Source organism: Pan paniscus, chromosome 4, assembly GCF_029289425.2.
Source record: "Pan paniscus chromosome 4, NHGRI_mPanPan1-v2.0_pri, whole genome shotgun sequence".
NCBI classification, from domain to species: domain Eukaryota; kingdom Metazoa; phylum Chordata; class Mammalia; order Primates; family Hominidae; genus Pan; species Pan paniscus.
Window position 1 is genome coordinate 124,307,976 of NC_073253.2, and position 26,734 is coordinate 124,334,709.

The 26,734-nt window shown below is 36.0% G+C and overlaps 1 protein-coding gene across 7 annotated transcripts in view; it reads left to right on the top strand.

The window, feature by feature from the left end:
* The window catches only part of SLC27A6 (solute carrier family 27 member 6), a 69,041-nt gene that overhangs the window by 35,083 nt on the left and 7,224 nt on the right, over positions 1-26,734 (top strand). For all 7 annotated transcript variants that reach the window (XM_008952026.4, XM_034960447.2, XM_008952027.3 and 4 more), the window contains exons 6-7: positions 16,022-16,216; positions 23,739-23,829. In XM_008952026.4, coding sequence (XP_008950274.3) covers positions 16,022-16,216; positions 23,739-23,829 — 286 coding nt within the window. The remainder of the gene's footprint in view (positions 1-16,021; positions 16,217-23,738; positions 23,830-26,734) is intronic.

The following is a 26,734-nucleotide window of genomic DNA, read 5'->3' on the forward strand; positions in this document are numbered from 1 at the left end:
CATCAAATACCTCCTCAGAGTGGGCTTCTCTGACCTCAAGCTCCACTAATGTCTGTTGTGTTCACACTACCAACTTGATGGGCTCCCTACCCAAAGTTTGGGTAGACTGATGTTATACATGCATCAAGAGAATACAAAAAGGTTAACTACTGACAGACCCTTCTGAGGAGAGAAGCAAAGAGTTCCAAGCATGTCCAAAAATGGCTGGAGAGCAGGGAAAAGACTGGTTCAACTTTTATTTGATAAAGGAGCATCACTAAGGTGAAAGTTCCTGGGCATTTAGGCCTGTATATGTTGATCTGAACATACAGCTGGTGCCCAAAGAAAGAGCACTGGGCATTCTCATCAGCTTGCTGAAGAGGAAAGGATAGTGATGCGGTGTGAAAGCTGTGAGCAGTCACGCATGAAGAATGGAGATGGACACTGGATTATGAGGTCTGTCTTCTTCATGAACGTGTCTTCTTTCACTGCTTTATGTTTCTTCCTAGAGCTTATAATTCCATTACATATTTTATATATAATCTCTTTCCTTATTCTCTCTTAATCTTCTTCCCTCCACTATTACATAAGTTCCATTATGTATTATTATATCCTTAGTGCCTACAATGGTGCCTGACACATAGTAGATCCTCAACAAAATTTGTTAATATTTAAACAAAAGAGAGTAGCAAATAGAACAAGTCCAGTTGCTGGGATACTTGTGTGCTCATGACCAACATAATCTTTCCCTAGTCTCAGACCTGCAAGGAAAGCTAAATTCTACAGAACGTTGGTGTTTCTGGAGGGGACAAAGTCCAACAAGGGAATTTGGATAAATCAAAGTTTCTATCATTGCAGGTAGGGAGTTGGGACTCTGATGCGTTCAGGTCACTGCAGAAATGACCTTGCTAATGGGCCCCTGCACTTTTTGGAACGTTTCATTAATGAGCACTAGTAGTTGTAGCTCAGGTGACAGTTTTTCTGAGTTTCTAGGAAAAATCAACCTCCCTTCACATCTACGCATCCTTTTCTTAGGTGATTTAACACAGTTATTCAAGTTAGTGCCAAGTCTTGCAGACTGTTGGAGCTAGTCTTTCTCTACAAGGTGCCTTTGAATGTTCTGGGTCTGAGGCATTTGCTTTGCCTCCACTGTTCTCCCACGTGCTGCAGGATAGAAAGCAGCTATTCAGAGTAAGTAGTCTGTAAGTAGCAGTTCCTATTCCTGTACTATTATGTCTGGAAAATGAGGAGTTTGAAGTAAGCCGACTTTGTGCTGTAACACTTGAAATCACAGAAGTCTTTTCAAACTATCTTTTGTGCCTTAAATTCTTTGTTAAACTGATGGCTGTCATCTCTGAAACCATGGCCCACCCAAACTCAGGCTTGAGTTAAAGGCAACATTGAAAAGATTTTCAGGGGCAGCTGGAACCTGTGCTGTCTTGACCTTGTAGGCCACTCATTTTAAATACTACCAAATCCTTTCTTAAAAGAAGTGCATACTGTCTCCCCGCACCACTCCTTTCCTGCTTCAGTAAAAGAAAATCTGTTCTTCTGCCCCAGTTTATGCCTGTTTTTCTGCCCCAGTTCTCCGACATCCTGTTGGTATTTAGTGTTACTTCTTACTGGCTCTGCAATAGCCATTTGACTTGGTGTCTATATTGTTTCAGTGTATAGTATTAGAGTGTCTGTGAAGAAAGCAAACTGTTGGAATGTATTATCTTTCTTATTATTACATAAGGTGTGTTGGTGTGACACATGTATATATATAATTGTGAGCAGGTTTTAGGAAAAAGAAGTCTTATAATCCCTAACATATGTTTATATTTTAGGTGATCTTTTAGGAGTTAGATCATGCTTTTATGCATTAAATGGTTAGTTATCTAAGGCTGAAGGCAGAAATGATTTGCTTCTTTGTTTTCATGATGAATTTGTTTCTTTTGTGTCTCTCCACCTATCAACAAACATTCTTTTGTTTCATGAAAAATTAAGGTTGATATAAAATTACCTGTATTTAAACGGAGCTTGAGAGGTTCACTTTTCTTAGGCATATAAAGAGGTTATTCAGCCTGAGTATGTTAGAGATTCTCTAAGTAGGAATAACCACATGTTTTAGAAGAAAGAGCCTTTGTTTTTAGAAAGGCATTGTTAGAGGCCTGAGTATTTCGGGAAATGAATAAATAAATTCTTGACCTTGTAGGAGGTACCTACAGTTCAACTTACTGTGCAGCAGCTCAGCAGACACTGCTGGGAAAACATCTCTCAAATAACCTTTTGAAGAAACCAGAGTTTTGGTTCAAGTTGATGTGACTACTTTATTGGTATCATCACATCAATTTGATGAATGGTCCTGAAAGCTAGAGGGAAATATCTATTGAAATCCAAGACCTTGGGATGTCTGTATTAAAAGCTCTGGGCCACTAAGCAAGTTCTCTTTTAAATTTTAAAAGGAATTTTAAGTAGTTGACGATGAAATGAGCATTTTCTACATGTTTGAATGTGGCTTACTCAATGTGTGTATGCAAACATATAAGCATCTGACAAATAAAACTGAAATATTCCAGTACTTTTTCAGCTTCATTGAGTAAAGAACAAAACCACTGAATTAGAAACTCATGTTTTGATGACTTCCTATTACTGAAACCATGGGAACAGGATCGGTAAATAAAGCATGGGCTTTTGAGGCTTTTTAAAGCTGGTTTCCTCCCCACTCCCTCCATTGTTCCCTCTCTTGTTCCTTCCCTCTCTTGTTCCTTCCTTCTCTCGTTCCTTCCTTCCCTCCCTCTCTCCCACCCTCCCTCACTCCCTCCCTTCCTTCCTTCATTCCTTCGTTCCTTCCTTCCATAAATGTGTTGTGAACACTTCTTATGCACCAGGTCCTATTGCAGGCCATGCTCTAGGTAATGGGGTACAGCAGAGGACAGGGCAGACAACAATCCCTGCCTTTATAGAGCTTACATTTTAATGAGTTCAAATTATCTCTGTATCTTATGTGACCTTGGATCTGAACTTCATTTCTCCATATGCAAAATGAGAATAATTCTTCTTATTTTATAGGGTTATTGTGGTGATTAACATGAGACAATACAATACTTTGATATGGGGGCTCAAGCATGTTCTCTCTTTGTTTCGCCTGACCTGGCAGCCCACATGGATTTTGCTGCTGTCCTGCATTCTCTGTATTTGTCCTCTTTCTTGCTGTTTCTCTACTTTGGTTTTTGAGTGTATCTGTGGGTCTCAGTGCCTTTATTTCTATGTGCACCCGAGTCTTCTTATTTGTGTGCTTTGGCATGTGTGTCTCTCTCACTGTGTCTTTCTTTTTATATGCCTCTGTATGTCTAGTTTGTGTCTTTCTTTTTTGATCTGTGTGTGTGCGTGTGCCCGTGCACGAGAGAGAGAGAGAGCAAGAGAGAATCTGTGTGCATACATCTCTGTCTCTGCATTTTTCTGTCTTACAGTGTGGGTTTCTCTCTGTCTCTGTGAATTTGTCTAAGTTTTAAAATCAAAGTTCTGTGAAAAGGAATTTGAAAGAAAGCAACTTTATTCTGGTGAACTGTTTGCAAACTGTAAGATTGCAAACTTAGGTACATTCCAGAGAACAAAGGGAAGGTTGAGTGTTTATAGCAACAGTTCCTGCTCAGGTTTCCAATCAGGTCCATTTACGCAAATGAAAGACTCAAACTTGCTGAGTTTTGATTGGTTGATGTAGCTGAATTCTGCTTGATCAATTCAAGCCACAGCTTATTGGTTGGTTCAGGAAAAATGAACAAGAAGAGTCAGCTATGAAAGCCTTAGCAGTAGGCCAGTGCAGTAGCTCATGCCGATAATCCCAGCACTTTGGGAGTTTAAGGTGGGAGGATCACTTGAGCCCAGGAGTTCAAGACCAGCCTGGGCAATATAGTGAGGCCCTGTCTCTACAAAAGTAAAAAATTAGGTAGGTGTGGTGACACATGTCTGTAGTCCCAGTTACTTGGGAGGCTGAGGCAGGAGGATTGCTTGAGCCCAGGGGTTCAAGACCAGCCTATGCAACATAGTGAGACCTCATCTCTACAAAAGTAAAAAATTAGCTAGGTGTGGTGGTGCATTGCCTGTAGTCTCAGCTCCTTGGGAAGGTGAAGTGGGAGGATTGCTTGAGCATGAGAGGTTGAGGCTGCAGTGAGCTGAGATTGCCCCACTGTACTCCAGCCTGGGTGACACAATGAGACCCTGTCTTAAAAAAAAAAAAAAAAAGAACCTCAAACTCAAAGTTAAGCAGATGTGTGTGAGCTTTCTGAGAACACAGAGAACGTGTCTGACCTCTAGTCAAAAAATAGCTCATTGGCTCTATTTTATGTTTAGGCCCAGTTAGCCACTCAGGATTTATCTTGAGGAATTGTCTCATTCAGGTTCATATTTGGATTGGTACATGAATGTGTGTGAGTGTCTCTCTATGTTCCTCTCACAGTGTAAGTCCCTCTGTCTCTGTGTGTGTCTTACTGTGTTTAGGTTTCTATAATGTCAATTTGACTCTGTGTCTTTTTTTCTGTTTTGTTCATTCATATTCTCGCTCTTGCCTGCCCTTTCTCCCCTTGCTCCCTAGCTCTGACTCTGTCTGGCTCTGTCTCTCACCTTTTTCTCTTGCTCTGTGAGTCTCTCTTGCTTTCTTTCTCTCTAAGTCTCTCACTTTCACTCTCTGTCTTTCCTGCTTTTCGTCAGTCTTTCACGCTCTCTCTGTCTCTTTGTCACTTCATATCTTTCACTTGTGTGCGTGTGTAGGTAGGTTTTTGAGTATTCATTTATTTAATTGTGCTCATTATGTTTATGCATGTCCTCTCATTCCTATCCCAATATAGCTTAGATATTCGGTGATATTTAGGTAGCAATCTCATAGCTCAAGAAGAATAAAAAGGAATAGAGATTTATTCTAAAGAAGCCATAAGGGGATTTATGGACTGAGAAGTAGAGTTTTAAAAATTACAGATGGATATTACCAAGATTTGGTTGTATCTTAGGTGACGTACCACTAATTTCACAGTATCTCAAAACTGTCCAGTATAAAACCAAATATAATTAACAACCATCAGGCCCTCATCTCTATGTCTAGATAGTCCAGGGTCACTTTTTAAAGCTCTCTTTGCTGATCTTGATGATTTTTCTTCTTCAATGGTTGTCATTCTGCTGAGCCTGCTATTCTATTTCCTTGACTACAATCTAGGTTCTCATCATCATCACCCACATCATCTTTTGCCTGAACTACTTCAGGTGCTATCCCTGGCCCCGCTAACTTTCCATCCATCATGCCAGGTGGGGGCAGGTTATTGTTCCATCATCATTCTCTCCTTGATGCCCTCCCCTGGCTTCCAGTCTTCTTCCAGGGTTCACCAATAGAGTTTCACAACATAAACAGCTGTTTTTTTTAAAAGGCTCACCTGACCAATATTTTGCCCACCTACCACTATGCCCAATGTGTATAGGAAGCCATGCTTTTGAATGCTCTGACTAGGTGATTTTCTCCACTACAAATATTAACTCCCAGTTATTTCTAATGGGATAAAGCCCTTTCCTGAGAAGGAAACATAAAAGGAAAACACATGTGAATCTGGATAAGGAAACTTTATAAACCAATATTTGTAGCACCAATGTATTGTCCAGTTAACCAGACGATGCTTAACTTGTTTTAATACTAAGAAGTTTTTGCTATTTTGACTTTGTATCATTTAGGAAAGGGTTCAGCAAGATTTTTCTGTAAAGCACCAACCAAGTTAGTAAATATTTTAGGCTTTGTGGGTTATACTGTCTTTCTGACAACTATTTAATTCCACCCATGTTTCTCAAAAGCAGCCATAGATGATCCATAAATACGTCTGGTTGTATTTTTTTTTTTGAGACAGAGTCTCGCTCTGTCGCTCAGGCTGGAGTGCAGTGGCCTGATCTCGGCCCACTGCAAGCTCCGCCTCCTGGGTTCACGCCATTCTCCTGCTTCAGCCTCCCGAGTAGCTGGGACTACAGGCGCCTGCCACCACGCCTGGCTAATTTTTCGTATTTTTAGTAGAGACGGGGTTTCACGGTGTTAGCCAGGATGGTCTCGATCTCCTGACCTCGTGATCCGCCTGCCTCGGCCCCCCAAAGTGCTAGGATTACAGGCGTGAGCCACCGTGGCCGACCTAGGTCTGGTTGTGTTTTGATAAACACACCCGTTATTTGCAAAAACGGGTCATGGCTCAGATTGGGCCTCTGCAGGCTGTAGTTTGCCAGTACCTAATTTAGACTTTATGATAATATCTTATTATGTATTCCATATAGGTAAAATTTTCATTCCTGTGCACACTGTTTTTTTTTTTTGAGACGGAGTCTTGCTCTGTTGCCCAGACTGGAGTGCAGTTGTGTGATCTTGGCTCACTGCAAGCTCCGCCTCCTCCGTTCACGCCATTCTCCCGCCTCAGCCTCCCGAGTAGCTGGCACTACAGGCGCCAGCCACCGCGCCAGCTGCCGTGCCCGCCTAATTTTTTGTATTTTTAGTACAGACGGGGTTTCACCGTGTTAGCCAGGATGGTCTCGATCTCCTGACCTCGTGATCCGCCCGCCTCGGTCTCCCAAAGTGCTGGGATTACGGGCGTGAGCCACCGCGCCCAGCCACTCATTTTTTAAAGCTTTTTTTCTCTCTCACCTTTCATATATGTATATATGCATGAGTGTGTGTGTGTGTGTGTGTGTGTGTGTGTTGTGTGTCTGTGTGTGAGTGCCAAAAATATAACTTTTGGGCTTTCTACAGGGTTTCATATAATTTGTCATTATTATAATAAATAAAGGAATCATATTATTTTCATTTACATAAAATTCCATGCTCATAATTTGAATCAAGAAAACCAAAACCTGAAACATGTTACTGGTAACTTTCAAGAAATATCTCAATAATCTGTAAAATAACAGTAATTTGTATCACGTATTTTATGTAAATTATGTCATTTATGTTTAACTCTTTTGTAAGTGTTATGTTTAGATTCTTAGTTACCATTTAAAACAAGATTTTAGAGAATTGTTTTAAAGTATTTTGTGTATGTGTGCTTACTGAATCAGCTTAAAGATGTTTGTAAAATTTTAGACTTTTATTAATTGAAGACCTTTTATTTGTAAATCTTATCTAAAGTGCAGTTGAATAGATTTAAAATTAAACTTTCATGAAATCTGAATTGACCATCATTATGTACAGCAAAAAATATTATATCCTTGTCATAAAGTTAATTCTAGATAAATGTAATAGGTAAATGTAAAGAGATAAGAAGAAAATAATATATAGATTTTTTTGCTTATAGGATGGGAAAGAAAATTTTAAATCACATATTAAGTTGAAATATTAATAAGAGCAGAGAATGATCCATTTAATTATTAAAAACATTGAATGTGGCTGGGCACAATCCACCTGTAATCCCAGCACTTTGGGAGGCCGAGGCGGGTGGATCACAAGGTCAGGAGTTCAGGACCAGCCTGGCCAAGATGGTGAAACCCCATCTCTACTAAAAATACAAAAATTAGCCAGGTGTGGTGGCACGTACCTGTAATCTCAGCTACTTGGGAGGCTGGAGCAGATAATTGCTTAAATCCGGGAGGCGGAGGTTGCAGTGAGCTGAGATCATGCCACTGCACTCCAGCCTGGGCGACAGAGCGAGACTCAGTCTTAAAAAAAAAAAAAGAATATAAAGTTAAAAATAAAAATCAAATTAAAAGAAACAAATGCTCGTAACTATTTTAAAAAGTGTTAATCTTCTTAATACACTATTAAATGACAAGCATTCAACTTGGTTAAAAATAAAAAGAAATTAAACACAATATATTTTCTTATCAAATTGTCATTTTAAATTAAATGGAATGTCATATTTCTAAGAATTCTTCATTGAAGAGGTATCCATCTCCCTCTCCTCAATAAGATATAAATAGGAATGTCCTTTTTAGCCAACAATTTGGTAACATATCCATAAAAATATTTACAACTATTGGCTTCTTCCAGGGATCTGTCCTAATGAGATGCAAAAATTTATAGATAAGATATTCGCTCTACTATCTATAATGATGAACATTTAAGAACAATGTAGCAATTCAAAAACAGGTGATGAAGGGGTAAATTGTGGTATAATTATATGATAATCATAAGCATGGAACATCATATATTTGAATGATAACAATTTAGAATAATGTCCAGAATTTATTAATAAATTAGAATATATGGCCATATTATGGTGATTATAACTTTTAATGTATATATAGATATGTTACATAATATTTATATAGTGAGATTATATATTATTTCATTTTTTATTTTTCTGTATTCTCTAAATGTTGTATGATATGATATATGTATATTTCAACATAAAAGAAATACACATTTTCTTTTCCCACATAACACTAAACAATAGATCAATTGATGTTTCCTCATACCTTTCAAAGCATGGTCTTCTGGGTTTTCTTTAAAGGAAAGAAAAATTTTTTAAAAAGAGATCTTGGACATTAGAGAAATGAATTTGATATTTTGGGACAAAAGTCTTGATCCTAGTTTTGAAAATGTGATTATCTGTATCAACTGAATTTCTTAGGATGATTGTTTTTATTTAGTAAGCTTGTATAGCTATAGCCCACACAAGTTAAAGCCTGTGGAATTTGGTTTATAAACCACCTTCATATTGGATTTCAGAGAATGCCAAGGCATCTTATAAATGATGATACTTGCTAAAACTCATCTCATACCTGAAAAGCTTCCAAGCATTATACCATATAAAAGATTGTTCTCTATTCAAGCAAAATAAGTCCTAAGATTTGCAATGCTGCTGTTTGACGCAGGAAAATGGCAGTGGAAAATCCAAGAGCTAGTTCCATGCCAGGCAGGCAAAATCTGCCATGCCCATAGGAGGCGGGAACTAGAGCAGAACTGCTGTGGGTTATATTTACTGTGAGAAAAGAATCCTCTGTCTTGAAAGGAGCTGCAGATGGAGTCTTTTCTCCATTTGCAGAATAATTACCTTAAACCTCATTTATGTAGGTCTAAGGAAATCAACAAGTGAGAGCGTTTCACATAATTCCACATCTTGGCTATCTTATTATTTTCAATTGATTTTTTTTTTTTTTTTTTTTGAGATAGAGTCCCTCTGTTACCCAGGCTGGAGTGCAGTGGTGCAATCTTGGCTCGTTGCAACCTCCTCCTCCTGGGTTCAAGCAATTCTCCTGACTCAGCCTCCTGAGTAGCTGGGACTACAGGTACCCACTACCATGCCCAACTAATTTTTGTATTTTTAGTGGAGGCAGGGTTTCTCCATATTGGCCAGGCTGGTCTCATACTCCTGACCTCAGGTCATCCGCCTGCCTTGGCCTCCCAAAGTGCTGAGGTGTGAGCCACCATGCCCAGCCTCAATTGAATTTTTAAAAATCAAAACAGTACTTTTACACAGTTATAAAAATGAAATAGTACTCTTAGGATAAGAAATATCTCTGCATTATCAGTACTTGATCTCTAGAAGTAAGCATCTTTAATTCTTCTAGGACATTTTTAGTTATTACTTATCTCCATATTTCTCAGTAAAATATGTATTCTACTATTTCTTGATTTTTCAGTTTTAACTGTCGTCTACCTGGCTTCCTACTCACATACTCACTATCCACACACATATCTTCTCTCTCTGTGACACCAATAAAATTATGATAGTTTAAAAATATGTTTATAACCAGTTTTTAAGTATTGTAAAGAAGTGACAATATATAAATTTTATTCATAGCTGAGACATACTGTATTTATTTCATTACAACTTTTCTCTTTTCATTCCTTATAAATAATAATTGTCCCATTTTTATATTTTAAATTTAGCTTTCTAATGTCTATCACAAATCCATCTCAAACTCCCCATCATAGCTAACATTTCTTTGTGTGTGTGTGTGTGTGTGTGTGTGTGTGTGTGTGTGTGTGTGTGCGCGCGCCTGTGTCACTCTGTTGCCCCGGCTGGAGTGAAGTGGCGCGATCTCGGCTCACTGCAACCTCCACCCCCTGGGTTCAAGCAATTCTCCTGCCTCAGCCTCCTGAGTAGCTGGGACTACAGGCGCACGCCGCCATGCCTGGCTAATTTTTTGTATTTTTTAGTAGAGATGGGGTTTCACCTTGTTGCCCAGGCTGGTCTCTAATTCCTGATCTCAGGCAATCCACCCGCCTCAGCCTCCCAAAGTACTGGGATTACAGGCATGAGCCACTGCACCTGGCGCTAACATTTCTTAATAAGATTTAATAACATGTTACGTGTTTTTAATAAATCGTATTTTTTTAAAGGCGTCCCTGCTAACGTGCTGAATCAGTGAGTCACTGTCCTCCCAAATGTGAACAAGATTCTGATTTCTCCCAGTATAAATTAGTTTTGCTTGTTTCCCAAAAACAGAATCTAAATGAAATTATATATATGCATTCTTTTGACCTTGCTTCTTTGACTCAGTCAGCACTATGTCAATGAGATTCATCTTTGTTTTGAGGTATAGCAGTAGTTCATTCTCTCTCATCACTTTAGAGTTATGGTAGGCAAAAAAATACAAATTAAAAATTAAAAATTAAAAAATGGCCCCTTCAAATATGTCCATGCCCTAATTCCTGGAATGCGTGAATATGTGTGCAGTAGAAACATTGGCAAAAGGGATTTTGCAGATGTGATTACAGTTACAGAGCTTAAAATAGGAAGATTATCCTGGTGGATACAATATAATCGTATCAGACTTTAAAGCAGATGATTTTCTCTGGCTGCAAGCAAGGAAGACTCAGCATAGGGGAAGCTGGAGATTTGGAAAATGACAGGAACTCAGTGTGTCATTTGTTGTTCTCATATATAGAGGCCTATGTGGAAGAACTGGAGAGAGGCCTCTATGATCTAAGAGCAGCCCCCAGCTGATAGCCAGCAAAGAAAAGAGAGTCTTAGTCCTACACCCTCCAGAAACTTGATTCTGTCAAGAACCTGCATGAGCTTGGAAGGAGTCTCCCAATAAGACCCTAGCCAGTCAACACTTTCATTTCAGTTTTGTGAGTCCTGAATCACACAAATCAGTGAAGTTGATGTGGACTTTTGACCTATGGACATTGTGAGATAGTAACTTGACATTGTTTGAAGGGCCTAGGTTTGTGGAAATTTGTATGGCAGCAATAGAAAACTAATAGAAGACTATTCCATTATGTTACTATAACACAACATTTAAAATATATCTATTTTACTATTGATGGATTTGGATTGCTTTCAATTGAGACTTAATATGATTAATGATGCTAGGAACATTTTTATATGTGTCTTTTGGCAGATTTATGTATTTATCTTGGCAGATAATTAGGAGTGGAATGGGTAGGTTGTATTTTATGCATATTTCAGCATTAGTAGATATTGCTAATCAAAGTGGCAGCAGTAATAGGCACTCCTGCCCATGGTCTATGACAGTCCCAATTGTTTCATGTCCTTGCCAACACTTGTTGGAAAATTTATAGTGCTATGCTAAAGAAGAAATCATAATGTTTGTAAATGTTTGTTGCTACTTCATGGTGTTTTGATTTGTAGTTCTCTGATGATGAATGATGTTGAGCATATTCTCATATACTTACTGGATGCTTGGAGGTATTCTTTGAGAAGTACCTGCTCAACACTTTGCCAATCATTCAAGCAGTCCATAAGCAACACCATAGCTGCTTGACTGGCTCACCATATTTCCATAAAACTGGTTAGTAAGGAAAGAATGAACTCAAATAGATTTATGCAGCACAAAAAGCATCATAACCTTCTGTTCACATCTCATGTCCACAACAGTTCCCTCTCCCCACACATCCTATGGGGAATGCAGAGGTGGGCCTAGGTGGATGCTACATCTGTAGCATAGGTCTGTGCCTCAGCTGAGAACAAGGCCCTTAGGAGCTTCCCAGTCATTTAAGGGGCTACTGATAAACCTGCCCTTTCTTTATATCTGAGAAAGAGTTAATAAAGATATGCAAGTAAATCTTCTTGTATGTAAACAAATTTTCTCCCAGAAGAGGAGGGAGACTTTACTATCATGGAAGGTAAATAAATTTTCTCTGTGACCCAAAAACCATCTCTAGCTTCCAAGCCTGTTTGCCACACAAATACCCTTGAAAAGATACATATAGATATAGATATATCTATATATGGTTACATAAATATACATATATTATAGTTCAGTGCAAATATATGCACATACATACATGTATTATATAAATATATATCAAACTATTATTTATACATATATACTTTTATAATATAAAAATATGTATTTTTACTGTATTGCTTTTGCTGCATAGCATAATTTTTATTCTGTCTTATTTTTCTTATACAGTTCAAAATACTTTAAAATTTTTCATTGTAATTTTTTTCTTTTACCCATGGGTTGTTTAAAGGTGTATTATTATTATGCAAACATTTGGAGATTTTCTAGTTTTCTTTTTTGTAATTGATCTATGGTTTAATTTTATTGTGGTCAGAGAACATAGTTTGAATGAAGCTTAATGCTTTGAATTTGGCTTAGACTTGCTGTAAGACTCAACAAATGATTGATCTACTTTGATAAATGTTTCATGGGCACTTGAAAAAAAATGTGTACTCTTCAGTGACTTGTTATACTGTTCTGTATACATAAATTAGGTCAAGTTGGTTAGTTTTCTTTAAACTTCCATATTCTTATGATTTTTTCCTGCTTATTCCATCAGTACCAGAGAGATAAGTTAAAAATATCTCAGTCTATTTTAGCTCTGTCCATTTTTGCTTTATATATTTGACTATGTTATTAGGTAAATAGAAATTTAAGGTTGCTATCCATACAGTGAATTGACCCCTTTATTATTATTAACTATCCCTCTTTATCTCCAGAAATGTTGCTTTACTTAAGGTCTACTTTGTCTGATATTAGTATAGTTATACTAGCTTCCTCTTGGGTGATGATTGTATGGCTTACCTTTTTCCATCCAACTACTTTCAATTTTGGGCTCATGTAATATTTAAGATGTGTTTTTCATAAACAGGATATAGTTGAGTTTTATATTTTTATGCATTCTAAAAGTTTTTTTCCATGATTACATATTTAGTCCATTTACATTTTATGTACTTATGATATATTTGCTTTTATAGCTTCTATCTTGCTATTTTTTCTTGTTGTCTCATCTGTTATTTGTTCCCTTTCCCCCTTAATCTTCTTTTGAAATAATATTTTTATTATTAGTTTTCAGTGACTAGCCCTTTAGTTATACATCCTTTCATATTTGTTTTATTTATTTAAGTATTTTTCTTTGAGTAATTACCTGGAAGGATACAAGATTAATTCTTAACTTACCACATTCTATCTTCAAATAGCATATTTTCCACTTCTTTATAATGCAAGAACTTTGTAACACTTCTCTTTTCTGGTCCTCTTCATTCCTTCCTGCTTTTTGTTTCTTTGCTCCTGTATAATATTGTTTTCTTTGGTGCTAAGAACTGCCTTTAGTGTTCCATCTGTACGGTTCTACTAAAAACAAAATTTTCCATTTTTATTTGTGTGAAAACATGTTTTTCCTTTAGTTTTGAATAATTCTTTAGCTGAGTATAGAATGCTAGGTTGACAATTATTTTCTTGTACTAGCTTTAAAATATTATATTGTCTTCCAGGCTTACGGTCATTGTTGAAATGTCAGCCATAAATATTCATGTTGCCCCTCTGGAAATGATGTTTATATTTCTTTCTGGCTGCTTTTAAAATTCTCCCTCTCTTTTTAATTTTTATATATTTTTTCTTCTTAGCAATTTTGCCAGAAAATGTCCAACTGTATTTCCCTGGTGTTTAACCTGTCTGAGATTTTAGGTTTTATTTATTTATTTTTTCATGGCTTCATGTCTTTCTATCACTTTTGGAAAATTCTCAGTTAAAATCTCTTCAGAATTGCCTCTTCTCCATTCATTTTATTATTCTATAGGGCTCCACTTGTAGGTATTTTTGGCATGTTCTTTGTGTCTCATGTGTCTTTTACTTCCTTTTACATATTTTTATTCTTTAAAAAATTAATTCTTTAATCATCATATTTCAGAATGAGACACTAAATGCCTGATGGCACATGGCTGGGATTTGTCAACAAAAGGCTCAGATTCTAGGGTGACTAAGTGAGGATCCAGACATTTTATTGAGATACTTCCAGAAGTCAGTATCTTTTCTCTTGGACTGACCAGTTTCCTTGATAGTAACTGAACAGTTTCCTGCTCTGGTATATGATTTGGGGTATCGGAATTCTGATACTAGAGCAGGAAAAGAGTTTAGTGATCTCATCTTTTAGTATGTAGACTTTCATTTAACCCTCCTGTTTTCAGTAGTGTTAACTTGAAATAAAAATTACATAATAGAGATGCATCTCTAAGCAAAGAGCTTATTTGGAAACAAAAAATTGCAATTCGGGACACATAGACCAGCGTAGCCTCTAGGTGTGTCTGAAGAACAAAAGGAAAGGCTGGGGTTTTATTGGGAAAATGAGCAAAGTTATGTAAGCTGTTTTGAAGGAAGTTTCATTGGTGATGGCAGTGTCTTATGGGAGCTGGCGAGTTCTGATTGATGAGTGTCAACAGTTACCAGGTAAGACTTAAAGTTACGGTTAGGTCTTTGTGCTTTTGTGTTTGAATTACGAAAACATTTTCTGGAACAGGTATGCATGACCTGGGTGCCTTTCTTCATGGCCTCCAAATCCATTTTAGTTCGGTATGACGTGAAGGACTCTATTTTGTAAAATTAATTTTCACAGTAAGTTCCTCAACCCAAACTGGTGTCTGTCTGGCTAGACATCTCCAGAGATTACTTTCCAGTCTTTGGCCAATGTGTAGGAAGGGCAAACTCCCAGATGCTTTGTCTGTATGTAGATATTCAGTTATACAACTGCTTCTGAAACAAATTTCCTGCCAAGCTTTCTGCTTTCCTCATTCTTTTTGATGCTTGCTTGACACTTTCAGGAACCCTTGTCGAGTGCTAACCTGCAGGCTTAGATTTCAGCCTTATCCATTCTGCTCAATCACATGTCCTTTTATCTCTTCACTTTTCAGTTTCCCAAATTACCTCTCAACTCACTTCTCTCTATTCTTGAGAATTCATAGATTAAAATCTTCACTTTAAAACCATTTAAATGGTGTTTAGAGAAACTGAAATAAATAATGTGATCCATTAATCATTTTAAATTATGGGTACCAAAGAAGCCAGTTTATCTATTTTATTGTTGTTGCTGATTTATTATTACATCTTGTTATTTTGCATTTTTTGGTGATGATGGAGGTAATCAGACCAAATAATGGATTTATTGTGACTACACTGATAATATATTTTTACTCTAATTTTAGGTGAGTGTAAAAGTTCATGTTAGTTAAAACATTACTTATTAGATATAGAACAAAATAGAATCCTGTATCTTCCTTTAATTCTAAAATATGAACGAAAAGTAAAAATGTGAGAATATTGCACATTCTAAAACAATAATTACATATAGTTGCCATAATATTTACAAGTCAAATATTACTTTGATTCTATGGCCTCAAATTGTCATTTACTCTATGTTAAGCACTGCGTATTAACTATACACTACAGTATATAAGGAAGATGGGTATTATTATCTTTTTTAAAATAGATGAATAAACTGAGAATCAGAGGTAGGAGTCAACATCTTGTTCAGAATTGTATAGCTAATTACTGCTAAGCCTGGACATCCAAACTTAAGTATGTTTCATGTTATCAAAGTAATGATTTTTTTCTTCCTGAAAAATGCTTTCTTCCTTACCTGACATTTACCCAAAAAAAAGCCTTTAGTGATCTGCAATTTAGAATGAGCTGTTCCCAGATATGGAAAAACACAAACTGTATTATTCTTGACCAGTGTTACTTTCATTAGAATTTGGACACAGTTCTGCAATAGACTTATACACATATTTTAACTTCCCTTCTGTTATTGCACATATGCAGTTTACGTCTATGATATTTTTCATTTAAATAATAATAATGAAAGAAAGAATTAGAAACTGGAATTAATTACAAGTTAAACATTTTCTTCTAACAGAGAGAAGGAGAAAAGGATCATAAGGTGCGTTTGGCAATTGGAAATGGCATACGGAGTGATGTATGGAGAGAATTTTTAGACAGATTTGGAAATATAAAGGTGTGTGAACTTTATGCAGCTACCGAATCAAGCATATCTTTCATGAACTACACTGGGAAAATTGGAGCAATTGGGAGAACAAATTTGTTTTACAAAGTAAGTACAGCATTTTCCTTATTAAAGAAATACATTGGTGCGGTGGCTCATACCTGTAATCCCAACACTTTGGGATGCCGAGGTGGGCAGATCACGAGGTCAGGAGATCGAGACCATCCTGGCCAACACAGTGAAACCCTGTCTCTACTAAAAATACAAAAACAAAATTAGACGGGCGTAGTGGCGGACACCTGTAGTCCCAACTAGTTGGGAGGCTGAGGCAGGAGAATGGCATGAACCCAGGAGGTGGAGCTTGCAGTGAGCAGAGATCGCGCCACTGTACTCCAGCCTGGGCGACAGAGCGAGACACTGTCTCAAAAAAAAAAAAAAAAAAAGCACCTTGTGGTCTGCCAGCACTCTTCTAGATACTATGCTTGTAAATTGTGGTAAATATTATCACCTTTTTTTTTTTTTTAAGTTGAGAATTTCTAGAAATAGAGTAGTGGCCTCAGTGTGAGAGACAGTGCTGTAGGTTATGTGAACCTCAGTTATCTTCTGTATTTTCTCTCTCATATCGCCATAATGATGCCTTTTCTTGTTCAGTTTCCAAATTTAATGATATAATTTATAAATAGCAAGCATAGGCCCTGATATATATTAATTTGACTCTTTCCATATATATTAATTTGACTCTTTCCATTTTCCTTGAGTGTTTTTATTCCACTATTTCTGTTTATCTTTCATCGTTTATACCACTCAATTCTATACAGGCTTTAATAATTTTTAAACTATATTAAGATAGCACTAAAATCTTGAAAGTAGCCAAATAAACCAACTTTTTAGGAGGAGAATATTGACAGCTGATTTCTCAGTAGCAACCACAAAACACAAAAGACAGTAGACATTTACCTTCCACTGGCTTGGAAAAAATAACTGTCAAACTGGAACTTATACTCAACAATAATTTTTTAGGAATAAAGGCAAAAATAAAGATAGCAGTCTCAACCTTTGTAAAGCAAAACTGATATAGCTGCAAGAGAAAATAAATCTTCAGTAACCTTCTATAATAAGAAACCACTAATCGACATATGAAAGACCCTGCATCTAACAACTGCTGTATATCTATTTTATTCAAGCACTTTTGAAACGTTTACAAAAGTTACTGGGCCAGTTAGGTAATTCCAACAAATTTCAAAGGATTGAATATATATAAATTATGCTCTCTGAAAACAGTTTAATTGTTGGTAGAAATAATTTTTTTAAAAGACAACTAGATAACCTCCTATATATTTGGAAATAAAACATTTCTAAATTTCCATTCATCAAAGAAAAAATCATAATAGAAATTAGAAGATACTATGAGCTAAATCATAAAGAAAATGTTACATTAAAAAACTTGTGCACTTAGCCAAGAATAGCTGAAAATTGAATGGAGCTCAGTAACCATCTCTATAAGTTAATTTTTAAAAGGACAACTAAAATAAACTCAAAGGAAATAAAAGGAAGGAAATAATAAAGAACAGAAATTAATGACATAGAAAAAATGTTTGGTGATGAATACAAAAATAAATAGAAATATAATTTTTAAAAAGTAAATCGATTCTGATTTATAGAAGGCACAAATAATATCAGGAATGGAAAAGGGAACATTGCTGCTGATACTTTAGACATTAAGACAGTAAAAGAGGATATGTTGAATACGTTCCTATCAATAAACTTGAAATTATTAGATAAATTGGATAAATTTCTAGAAATGTACAACTTACTAGTATTGACTCAAGAATTATTTTATCACACTAAATGAAATAAATTCATACTCCAACATCTTCCCTTAATTTCAGATAGCTTTCCCACTCAGGATAATGAATATTCAAAGAGCAAATAATTCCTCTCTTACGAACTCTTCCAGATAATGCAGAAGGAGAAAAAACTTCCCAACTCATTTTTTGACTCCAAACCTGACGTAATAGTGCAAGAACGAAAGTACTTCCTACAGACATACATGTTTGAGGAAAGTTTTTGGTTGATAATCTCTCTCCTCAGGTGTGTTTCCTTAGTGGCCTCACCTGTTCCCTGAAAGTAGCACTATCCTATAGCATTGCTTTTGACATTTCCAGAGCACCCTACTCAAGCCATATTTAGAACTGCTTTTGAAGAGATCTTTAAGAATCCCATAATGCGAACTTTGGTGCTTTTTTGTCACTTTCATCCCTAGCTGCTTTAGTTTTATAGGTGAAGTTTTCTGTATAATAAACTGCCATACCTCAAAGAACACCTGGAAGCAATAAAGTATTTGCTTTTCTAATCCATGGTGATTTTTTCAGTATCTGGAAGTAATCGGCAGACATGTGTTTTTCATGCCACAGCAGCTCACTTTTTCAGTCTAGTTGCCCATTCAAAGCTGGTGTAAATCACAGTAATGCTCTAAACCAAAAGAAGGTGCAAACTATTTTTATAATGCATTCTTTTAGAACTTTGAGGGTATAGTTGACATCTCAGAAATGCACTTTATTCTGAACAAAAGCATTTTGGGGAAAGTAAGTGCTGATTTTACTGAGTTTTACATTCCTTGCAGTTAATTTTCTCAATTAATTGCACTGGTTCCATTACAAATTTGGTATTGATATTGAGCCCCTTTGTGAAGCTGAGTCATTCTAAAGCAACCAACAAGGGTATGATGATTTGTATTTTATATTACTGACTTTATTATAATTTTCTAATGCTTTAAATTTTCTGTCAACAGTAATAATGTCAATCATATAAAAAATCATGATTGTCTTCAATTTATTTGGAAAACCTCTGATTTTCAACTCATTTTAGTTTTCTTTTTCAGTTTGGAAATGAAAAAACAAAGTTGTGCCTAATACTGTATGACTTCTAGTCTGTCTTTTATCATTTTATTCACATGTTGTTTTGTTAGATAGCAGGTAATTAGAAAAATTTTGTTCAATGATTATCTCATAATTAAGAGAGGAGATTTGATAAATGTCTCTCAAAAATGCTAACCTAATGGAGGCTCATGCTTATTATCTGGGAGGGAAGCAGCCTCCAGAGATAAAATGTTACAAGTGAAGGAGAAAGATAAGGCAGCAACACAGAGTTCCTATAACCCATTGTCTTTATGTGCTACACTTACTATTTTAATGCATAAAACTGAAGAGATATTGTCCCACGTATTCTCCCAGGGCAAACTATATAAAAATTTAGTGACAACATATTTGAGAGACAAACTCAAGTAGAATTATGAAGTGCTTTCTCTTTTTCTGTAGTATTTTCACCTGGGGAAAGTAACTAGGAAGAGACAAACATAAAATACATAGATAAAGCTTGAAAAAAGGGAGAAAATGAATCTAAATAAAAGGCAGCTGAAAAAAATGAATGCACATTTTATACATAGATGAAATAAAGCTCGGAAAAAAAGAGAAAATGAATCTAAATGAAAGGCAGCTGGAAAAAAAAAATGAATGCACATCAAAATAGTAAGTTCCCCAAAATGACCAGGAAATGTTTAGAAAAACAATTACTCACAGGCTTGAAAACTTGCAATAATCTTCTCTTTAAAAATAAGAGCTCAGAAAAGAAAAAGGATCAAGGAGAAACATAAATAAACAAAATGAACTAAAAAGTAAGCATGCTCAGCTCAAAGAAAAAAATAGAGGAAAAAATGTAAATATTACACAAATGAGCATCACATAAAATAAAAGGAATGTAAACGTTGTTAGGGAGAAAGATGAGTGGAATTAAGGAGTCCCACAAACACAATAAAAAGAGCAAGCAAATGATCATTTAAAAATTAAGAAAAAGGATTTTGAAAACATAGACAATGATCTGATGTGTCCTTAATTGGTGTTCCTGCAGAAAAGAACAGATCAAAGAAAAAAATAATTATTTCTACCCTAATAGAGGAAAATTTCCTTAAGGTAAAAACTTGAATCTTTAGCAGAAGAGTACACTATATGAGGTAGAATAATTATCAGAAAAATATATCCTGGTAAAATTGTGAAACAAAAAGAACCAAAAGGAGATTTTGAGGTAGCGAAAGCAAAGGATGAGCAAAATGTAACACAGGTGAGGGTGGGAAACATCTTAGGCATTCTCAAAATAAAACACTCAAGGCTAGAAAAAAAGGAAAGAATTGGCTTCACTTAAGAATTTTTGTTCTGGCTAACTTGCTTCTCAAGTATCAAGTCAACAAAGAGGTTTTCTCAAAGTTTTAAGAAATCAGAAACTATAATACCTGCATATTTATAGGAATGCAATATTTCTTTGTAAAATTCACTGAATGAAAAATCATGGCCAACTTGAAGATAAACCATAACTTAGAAATGAAAGAATCACCTTCAGTTAAAATGCCTGATGGTGAACATTGGATCAATTCACACGTAGAAGATTGAACAACTCTGAATTGTTTATACATGGAATAAAACCTGACAATGTAAAAATAATTATAACACTAACAAAAATGGGAGTAGGGAGGGAGGAAAGGAAGAAATGGTTATTCTCCTACCTGTCATATTGGCAAATCCATAGATAACAACGGAATTTAAAATTTACCATCTAAACTTAAATTTTAAAATAATATATGAGATTAATAAAATGGCTCATTTCTTTAACCATTTTCATAAGCTGTTTTATTGCCTTAAAAGTAGGTGTCTTTTAGGGATGAGGAAAGTTAGACAACTTCAAAATAAGAGAACAGTCCCCACAAGACCACTCCCATTCCTGACACAATTTCAGGAGTCTCAAAGACCACTCTCAGGTTTGATAATTTGCTAAAAGGACTCACAAAACTCAGCTTATTACAGCTAAAGGATCTAGATTATAATCAGCCCAGGGATGTCATACGTAAGGCAGAATCCAGGAGGGTACCAAGGGTGAAGCTTCCAGTTATGCTGTGTTGTGGAGTCAGAACAGCATTACTTTCCTGGAATTGTATAATAATACGCACGAACTGGTGCCAAATGGGGACGCTCATAGGAGCCTTGATGTCCAGTCTTTCTGGGGGCTTGGTTGTGTAATTCTGGTTGACTGCTCACATAGCTTACATCCATCTCCTGCCCCTTGGGAGGTCAAGCTGGGTGATCCAAAGCCCCCGGCCTACCTCACATTGTTCATGTGCCTCAGAGACCCCATTCTAAATCATATTGTTACCATCTGGTTGCCCAAAGGTTTTAGAGAAAAAAATGTCCTACTCTATTAAGAATGACATTCCAAGGGCTTAGAGATCACCTCCCAGAAGCCAGGACCTCTTTTGGGGGCAAGGTTAAATTCTTTACTACACAGGGACTGATAACTCTATTCCCGACTCTACTACTATTTCACTTTGTGACTTTGACAAGTTACTTTTCTCTCAGTTCAGAGTTTCCTCATGTATTAATCAAGGAAATTAACTTTGCGTTCCTTTTCCAACTCATAAATTTACAAATCTGAATCTGCAAAGATACGTGGGTGTGGATAAAATCTCCCAGGGCCAATGCATAGAGCCACATAGGTGTGTGTGCATTGCACAGTTCTGCTATGAATGGGACCCCATGTTTTGAATGGGACCCCCTGCAGCTGTGCTCCAGACATGTACGCATATACACATACATAAACATGTACATTTGGGAGATTTTAATGTGTGGCATCTATTTTTTAAATTTGTATTATAATGCAGCCATTTTTGTAATATCATGAGGACCTCTTGAAGGCAGGAAGGAGAATGGAAATATTTCTAGTTGAGCACTAATCCTCTGCTCCAGAGTACTTCTAGAAAATGCGGTGATATATTTAATTGCATTTGAATTATAAAATTATTCAATTTCTGACTATCAAGTCCCCCTTTTCTGATAACAGACACACTAAACAGTAATTTGCTGTGGAATGAATCTCACCCACACACAGTTGCCCAATTAATCTAAAAGAAATAACGCTAAAGCTGACATCACAAGTCACTGGGCAAATTTTCCAAAAAACAAAGCATGTTAAAACAGGAGAGAAAAGAATAAGTAATGAACAGGGCTCTGTTTTTGTTTGGCCAAGATGATAAAGGCAGTCCCGGAACTTCTGGACTCTTTCTTTCTACTAGCCATTAGGCAAGTGGCCAATATCCTGTTATCCCAATTACAGACAAAGACCAACAAGATGCAAGTTCGTATTTTAATAAACAGTCTTTATATCTAGAATAACAATATATTTGCTTTGCTGCCTCTTTCATTGGCTCTAATCCTAAAATAGGATAATATTAATTTCTACATCATAGGATGTTTTGATGATTACATTAAATAGAACTCTTAAACACTTAGCACAGTGTCCAGCATATAGTTGGTGCCCAATCAATATTAATTGCTCTCATTTATATTTTAATTCAAATAATGAGTTGTGATTCAAGTTACATGCTTATTTTACTAATGCTAAGAACCAGAGGTATTTGTATTTAATCTTTGATGATAAATAATACTATTGCATCTATCTCAATCATCTTATCTTTTCCCACTTATTTGTTCTATATTTGTTCATTTCTCTTCTCCTGCTTTCCCCCCATTCATCTTTCCTTATTATTATTTTATCTCACTTCATTTTATTACATTCATGTTAGTTTACCATTTTCTAACTGAGCTTCTTTGATTGCTGAGTAGAACCTCAATTTTCTTACAGAATAAAAATGAGGAGGGTTGGGCGAAGTGGCTCACACCTGTAAGCCCAGCTGCATGGAGGGCTAAGGTGGTAGGATTGCTTGAGCCTGGGAGGCAGAGGTTGCAGTGAGACAAGTTCTCATCACTGCACTGTAGCCTGGGTGACAGAGTGAGACACTGTCTCAAAAACAAACAAAACAAAATAGGAGGAGATTGGACTAAACCAGTCTGCAGTTCTCTTCCAGGGTGAGAATTTAGTGGACAAATGAGCCTGCATGATGTGATAATATGGACATGATAGGAGCAGAGTAGCTGAAAATATTTGGGGATGAGAGGAGACATCCAATTTTTGGTTCTTGATGTGATGGGAGTTTTCTAATAAATTTATCATCTCACACCAAAAGAGTGTGGAGAAGCACTGAATGTTAGTTTAGGAGCATTAAAGTGAAAGGCTCAGGGGAAAGGCTTAGGGGAAAAGGACAAAGTGGCTGTCAAGTAAACATACTTTTTAGGCATTTGATGTGTTTTGGCTTTTTTTTTTTTAGATACTGTGAGGAAAAAACAACCCAATTTTTGAATTAATATGCTTCCATTTTAGTTCTATTAAAACTTTTCATTTCAAGGGCTATTTTAAATAAATGGCTGCAGAAAATGGTCCTTTTGCCTGCAGTTAACAGAGTATATAATTGAATGCCTGGATTGTTTCAGTATCTTGATTAAAATTAGTAGTGTTTTGCTAAGTAAAGTGTACCACAAAAGAAATGAAAGTAAATGCCAGTAAATGACTGCTGTTTACTAATACCTTTAGTTTTGATTTTTAAATATTTATTTAATTTGTCTTCAGTAAAAGTTGTTTTAATAACTCCATATTCCAATTATTTATTTCAATTAGCATAGTCTACTACAGTAGATGTCATTGCACAAGTAACTAAATGCTTGTTTCTATTTGTTTGATTTTTTTTTTGCAGCTTCTTTCCACTTTTGACTTAATAAAGTATGACTTTCAGAAAGATGAACCCATGAGAAATGAACAGGGTTGGTGTATTCATGTGAAAAAAGGTAAGACTTCTATTTGAAGACATCTCCTCAAGCAAAGTTTCTGATCTCCTGTAAACAGACATCCCTTGGTATCCTTGGGGGATTGGTTCCAGGACCCCGGGTAGACACCAAAATTCATGGATGTTTGTTCCTTATATAAAATGATACAGTATTTGCCTATGAGGTGTGCACATCCTCCTGTATACTTTAAGCAGGTTGCTTATAATACCTAATACAATGTAAATGCTACATAAATAGGGTCATATGGTATTTTTTATTTGTATTTTTTATTGTTGTATTATTATTTTATCTTTTTTACCAAATATTTTCTATCCAAGGTTGGTTGAATCCACAGATGTGAAACCATGGATATGGAGGGCCCACTGTGATTATTAGTGAATTTCAAAAGGAGAGGATGACTAGGTCCACTGTATAATTTAACTTTGGAATTTTAATGCAGGTGGAACAATTTTACTATTAAATGTTAAGAGCCCTAGAGGGATCACTCAGATGGTAAATTATTAAAATACAAAAGTGGTAACTATTTGGCTCATACTATTCTTAATCCACCACTTGTAGTATGAACAGTGGCAAATTTCTAATGTCCTATATTGCCAAACTATAATATAGAAATTAGTGAATTAATTTATCATTCTAGATGTAATGTAAAGTCAGGCCAACTTGGATTTAAACGTGGTCTCTGACACTTAGAAATGGTGCAACATTAGACAGATTACTCAACCTAAGTCTTATTTTCTTCATATGTAAAGTAGAAGTGACAATATTTATTAAGTGAGGTTATTGTGGACAATTAAATGGGATGTATATATATTCCTGGGGGACCTGGTATGTGGCTTGTTACTTTCCTCTCCTCAGCTTCTCCCTCTCACTCCCCTCCCTTCTCTACCAAGGTAGACTTTCTTACAATTTTAGGTTAGAAATTTTCATGAAAGCAAGTACTTCAATTAACTTGCGGCTGCATATAATCAAATTAGAAAATAAAATATAGAGATGTGCACTTAGAATTGTTTAGAGATCCAGTATGGATAAATCAAGACAAAATTAATTTGTATTGCCTTAAAATATGTTGAAACTACATTTCAGAAGTGGCTTCCTAAATCTTTACTTCAAATGTGAAGATAAGGTGACAAACCTGTTTTTATTTTCTGGTAGCTGAAAGACTAAAAAAAAAAAAATGCAAACTTTGTCTATTAAAAAACAAATCTCCCAAATCTCTGAATTTCAAGCCTACTGGCATTTATCAAATATGTTTCTCCAATTCTATTCTGTAGACACTGCCCATGGGAAAATAATTTCTGAGCAGAGTGCAAAGAACTTAAGTACACTTTTCTACTGTTCTATTTCTTACAATTATAGTAATATCTGATGTTAAAACTTGAATCCCAGAACTGTGCTTATGTAACCTCAGGGTTTCTTAAAAAGCTGGTTGACCCCAAATATCTGTTTTTCTATTTTGGAATTCTCATTATGAGCTACTTAATATTTTTTCCATTAAGGCATTGTGTCTTCACAATGTAAATTATGCCCAGACAGGAAAGATATGAATACACTGTGACCTATTTAAACATTTGCAACAATTAGTTTGTCAGAAAAGAAACTGTCACCTGTGTCCTGAAAAAGAAAAAAAAACAATGTAAGTTTTAAGGGAGATATAAGAGTCTTGAAAAATTCTGAAATATAGGGAATGTAGACTGACAGAATATATCACAGAGGTAAGGCTTTGGAGTCAGATGTACCTGGATATATATATATATATATATATATATATATATACATATATATATATATATATATATATATATATACACACACACACATATACATACATACTCCGACTCCTGCATTTGACAGCTGTATGACATTGGGCAAATTCCTTTTTTTACGCCTCAGTTTTTTCACCTTAAAATGAAGATATTATCTGGGCCTTTCTTATAGGTTTGTGATGAGAATTAAATGGATTACATATGTAAAACACTCAGAATCATGACTATTACCCAAAAAGTGCTCAATAGGTATAATTGTGGTGATGATGATAATGATGGTGATGATGATGATATGATGGTGTTGGTGATATGATGATATGATGGTGATGATATGATGATGATGATGATGCTGTCAGACTGCTGGGGCAGAGAAGATTTGCTTTGGCCAGTGACCTATGTGCCCTTGAAAGCCAGAATGCCCAGGAGTGGGAGAAATGGGAGTCGAGTAAAGACTGTTGGCTGGGTGCGGTGGCTCACGCCAGTAATCCCAACACTTTTGGAGGCTGAGGTGGGAGGATGGCTTAAGCCCAAGAGTTCTAGATCAGCTGGGCAACCTGGTGAGACCTCATGTCTACAAAAAAATTACAAAATTAGCTGGGCCTAGTGGCATGCATCTGTAGCCCAGCTACTTGGGAAGTTGAGGTGGGAGGATCGGTTGAGTCTGGGAAGTCAAGGCTGTAGTGGGCCATGATCATGCCACTGCATTCCAGCCTGGGTCACAGAGTGAGAGTTATTTTTTTTAAGAGCATTAAAAAGACAGAAATCACTCTGTATCATAGTTTGCTGGACTCCAACTTCATCTAGCCACATGAACACTGCATCACTTTACAGCAGGCATAGCAAATGGACAATAGCCTTGAAGACTTCCAGAGCAGTGTTTGCTGCTGTCCTTTGTCCTCTTGTCTTCTCTTAGAAGTAGCTTTTACCTTGCAGATTGCTGAGAAAAATCTTAATTAATTTGAATAAGTTTGATTGGAAAATTATTTCAGATAATGTGTCTAAACATAACTGAAACTAATAAGTATCATAGAATAGGAAACCTTTTCAATGTCTCATCTCTTTCCCATCAAAAATTTCCAGAATAGCATCCCAGAGGAATAAAGTGTTTTATTATAATAACATGTGTGTTGGATCAGAGATAG